The 4,627-nt window shown below is 40.3% G+C and overlaps 1 protein-coding gene across 1 annotated transcript; it reads left to right on the top strand.

The window, feature by feature from the left end:
• Positions 1 to 497: 497 nt before the first annotated feature.
• Positions 498 to 1,448, top strand: LOC309550325 (taste receptor type 2 member 1-like; the record flags this gene model as incomplete). The annotated part of the gene is made up of 1 exon (XM_082250722.1): positions 498 to 1,448. The coding sequence occupies one exon, from the start codon at positions 498 to 500 to the stop codon at positions 1,446 to 1,448; it is 951 nt and encodes a 316-aa protein (XP_082106848.1).
• Between the last annotated feature and the right edge of the window lie 3,179 nt (positions 1,449 to 4,627).

Raw genomic sequence — 4,627 nt, 5'->3', positions numbered from 1 at the left:
CAAAAAAAAAAAAAGCGGTGATCAAAACCACCAAATAGAAAGTCCTATTTATGTAAAAAATATGATATAAATCTAATTTATGTACAGTGTTGCATGACTGAGCAATTGCCAGTTAAAGTAGCACAGTGCTGAATAGCAAAAAATGGTCGGGTCATGAGGGGGATAAAATACTTCTGGAGCTTAAGTGGTTAATTAAGGATATAAATATGCTTTGCTCTCGCAATAAACCACTTTCTAGTATCCTAAATAATGTCCACAGTATTTGCTTGCAATATACAAGTTCATTTTTTCTTCCATCTTATGTTCTTGCATTATGATATAACCACATACACGAGTATCATATTCACTCTCATCTTTTTTATTTGTATATCCATCAGTACAGCCAAGGTGTTTGCATTACTATTTGCATCATACATTCTATGAAGTTCTGTTCTATCAATAAATAAAGAGTACATCTATCAATTTTATACACACAGCTCTTGTATGGGATTGCAAACATGGCAAATTCCACAGAAGAAGACTATTATAAAATTTTTCTAGAAGAATATTTGGTTCCATCTGCCTTGCTTGTAATATTAGTGTTGGTCGGTCTGGTGGTACAATCATTTATTGTGACTGTTAATGTCATTGACTGGCTGAAGGGAAGATCACTAACAGGTGCGGACAAGATTATCACCTCCATTGGGATATCCAGGATCTTCTTTCATGCTGGTTTCCTGTTGAACTTATTTTTATTTGATTACTTTTCAGAGATAACTATAATATTTTTTATATTTCTTTCATGTGCTCTGGAATCCTTAAACTTTTCCAGCATCTGGTTATCGACCCTGCTCTCCATCTTCTTCTACTTCAAGATCTCCACCTCCCAAAATGTGTTTATCTTACGTCTAAAGGCCATCATGTCAAAGAGGGTCATCTACCTAATTATTGCCTCTTTCATTTTGTGTTTAGGATATTCATCAATAAATTATTTGTTCATTTTTAATTTTCTCTTTAGAAATTCAACACAAGTTTACACTTCAGATAGGCAACAGCTGGAGATGTTGCAATATGTTAAAGTGTTGTGGAACGTTTTACCCATTCTTATGTCCTTTATAACTTCAATTTTACTTATCATTTTGCTTGGTCTTCACATAAGCAGACTGAACAATCATGGGAATGCAGACACCTACTGTAGGACCATAACATTTACTGTTTTCTCTTTCCTGTCCTCTAGTTTGTACATTGCAGTAAACTTATTGTCATTGTACATGGGATTATTCGGAGTGTTTTGGTGGGATTTTATAACAAACATTTTTCCGGTTCTACACTCTATTTTGCTCATTTATGTAGCAACAAAACTAAGAAATCAGTTCTTCAGGATTGTCCATTGTGGAAGTGACTGCTTGTTCAACAGAAACACTCCTGGACCTCACCCTAGAGAGCCGGTGGAGGTGACCGCTTTGTGATTGAAGGAAAGATAATGAATAATGCCTTCATTTTTAAAAATCATCAAAAATATTGTAATATTTGTTTCTCTTTGTATATTCATTTTGAGCATGGAGTGATTTTATTGGCATTGCTATATTCATAAAGCAGATAGGAAATTGCAGTAAGCTTAGAGCTAATTATTTATTTATCATTTTCTCATTAAGATTAATTTATAATTGTTGTTGTGATGTCTTAATTTAGGTGCAGCACCGGAAATCTTATAAAGCATTCTTTGTGCATTTGTTAAAGTGGATCTGAGTACCACAAACCAAAAATGCTATTTCATTCATATGTATTATTCAAAGCAATCTCCCCCCCATTCATCCATGTCTCCATGCATTATTTTGCTGAGAATTAATTTTGAAAAACACCCCCTAGCATTTCTGGTCATGGATAGTAAAAGGGCAGATGATTTATGCATCATTTACTTCCTTGAATCCATCTGCCTATGCCTGAGCTGAGAACCCTCCCTTCTCTCCTGAAGACTCCTGGGATGTATGACATTATTTGCCTAGGCATGGAAACCAAGAAATAACTGAAGAAATGTAACAAAAAGGTTTAAAGCAAGTAAATAGATACTTTCCTATCTCTTTACTAATGCTAGCAGCATAAGGATTACAAATGGTCCATGTTGATTGAGAGAGTGACGTTCTGCTTTAATGATGGTGTTTGTAACATGAAACATGATTTGGCATTGCTGGAAGATTGGCCAAAGCAGTGGAAACTGCAATTCAATGTTTCTTAATGTAATTTAATGCACTTAGGAAAAAAGTAATCTTTTGAGAGAGTACAACATTGCCACCTGCCTGATGAAGGGGCCCTGCGTGGCTCCGAAACGTTGCTATATATTTATGATGTGACCACAGAATAAAGCTTTTGGATGCTTTTGAGGAATCCTTGGTGTGCTGATGATGTTTCTTCACTTCGAGTACAACATTGGGGGGTACAGTGTTAGCCAGGACTACGGAAGAATAAGATTTGGAGGTGCTTATTTCAGATGATTGCAAAATGAGCAAACAGTGGGAGAGATCGACTAAAACTGGAGCACTCAGAATCTGGTGCGGCTGTGCAGAGTAGCCAAACAGCTTCCAGCTTCGGCTTGTACAATTAAGCTTTGGCAATAAAACCTGGAAGCTGATTGGTTTCTGTGTAGAGCTGCAGCACATTTTGCACTCTCCAGTTTTAGTAAATCTTCCCCACAGTGGCCAGGCAGTAGGGAAAGCGAATAGAATTCTAGGATGAATCTCTAGAGGGGTCACCAGCAGGGAGAAGGAGATTCTAATTCCTCTATATACATCTTTATATCACTTAAAGCGGAGTTCCAGCCATTCACTCACCTGTCCAACGGTCCAGCGATGCGGCCGCCCGAAGCCTCGATCCTCTCCCTCGGCGCCAGCATCACTGCTGTGGGCACCCGGCTGTGACAGTTTGCGGCTTCACAGCCGGGTACCCACTGCGCATGCGCGAGTTGCGCTGCGTGCCGTGATTGGCCGGCAATCTTCTGGGACCTTTGACATGTCCCAGAAGATTGCAGGGAGGGAGGGGGAGAGGAGAACTTCCGCTCAGGGCGCCGTGGCGCTCCGAGTGGAAGTGGGAGCGGGTACCTGTCAAAACTAGGTACCCGCTCCTCCCCCGAAAAAATGACATGCCAAATGTGGCATGTCAGGGGGTCAGGACTCCCTAAAGCGGAAGTTCCACTTTTGGGTGGAACTCCGCTTTAAGGGATCACCAGAAAGAGGAAGGAGGTTCTGATTCCTCTATATCAGTGATGGCGAACCTTGGCACCCCAGATGTTTTGGAACTACATTTCCCATGATGCTCTACTACACTGCAGAGTGCATGAGCATCATGGAAAATGTAGTTCCAATACATCTGGGGTGCCAAGGTTCGCCATCACTGCTCTATATAGATCTTTACTTATCAATAAAGAGGTCACCAGCAGAAGGAAAGAGGTCATGATTCCTCTGTATAGATCTTTACTTATCACTAGAGGGGTCACCAGCAGGAGGAAGGAGGTCCTGAATTACTCTATATAGATCTTTATATCATTAGAGGGGTCACCAGCAAGAGGAAGGAGGTCCTGAATCCTCTATATAGATCTTTACTTATCAATGAAGAGGTCACCAGCAGGAGGAAAGAGGTCCTGATTCCTCTATATAGATCTTTATATCACTAGAGGGATCACCAGCAGGAGGAAGGAGGTCCTAATTCTGTTATATAGATCTTTATAGATTATATAGACCAGAGGTGGTTCTGGCTAGCTTACTAAATTCCTTTAAAAAAGGCCTGGATTCTTTCCTGGGTGGACCTATTATAAATGGGTACTAATATTTATAGGTAAAGTTGATCCAGGGAATATCAGATTGCCTCTCGGGGGATCAGGAAGGATTTTATTTCCCCTGCTGTAGCAAATTGGATCATGCTTTTCTGGGGTTTTTTGCCTTCCTCTGTATCAACTGCGGGTATAGAATTGTGTATATGGGATTGTATGGTTGGGTTTTCATTAATGCTTTTTTTTTTTTTTTATCGGTTGAGCCAGATAGACTTATGTCTTTTTTAAACTTGACTAACTATGTAACTATGTAACTCATGCTAGCAATGACTCTAGACTACACTGCACTGTCTGATAAACTGCAAATGACTGTTCTCTCCCTGTCTCAATCACTTGCTATCTCACCCGTAAAGTCAAACTACATGCTGCGGCTGTGCGAGCAGCCTTTATATAGTGTGGGGCATGTACCTAGCCCCTGAGCCATGATTGGCTAAAGGCAGCCTGCCTTTGTCCAATCGTGACAGAGATGATTTGATTGGCCAAAGCATGGAGGTCAGGGTGCATGCTTTGACCAATCACATAATGCACTGCACGCACCGCGCACGCGCAGTGCATTATGGATGCGGGCGCTCGGATTTCCTGCGAGGAAGCACATTTCTTTGTCATTTGATGAACGAGCAAACAGCCAATGTCCGAGTCAAACGTAAGTCGAAACTCGAAGCTCATCCCTAGTTAGTTCCCACAAAGTGCCAGTTACTGTCAGATCTCCCACCAAACTATTACAGTTAATTGATATACATTTCTTGGGATTTTTTTTACCACAGACGTAGTAGAATACATTTTGGCCTAAATTTATGAAGAAATTAGGTTTTTAAATTTTTTTTT

Source organism: Pelophylax lessonae, assembly GCF_965119305.1.
Source record: "Pelophylax lessonae genome assembly, chromosome: 3".
Classification (NCBI taxonomy): Eukaryota; Metazoa; Chordata; class Amphibia; order Anura; family Ranidae; genus Pelophylax; species Pelophylax lessonae.
Note: the sequence above shows the minus strand (reverse complement) of the source record. Positions and strands in the feature narration are given on the sequence as shown.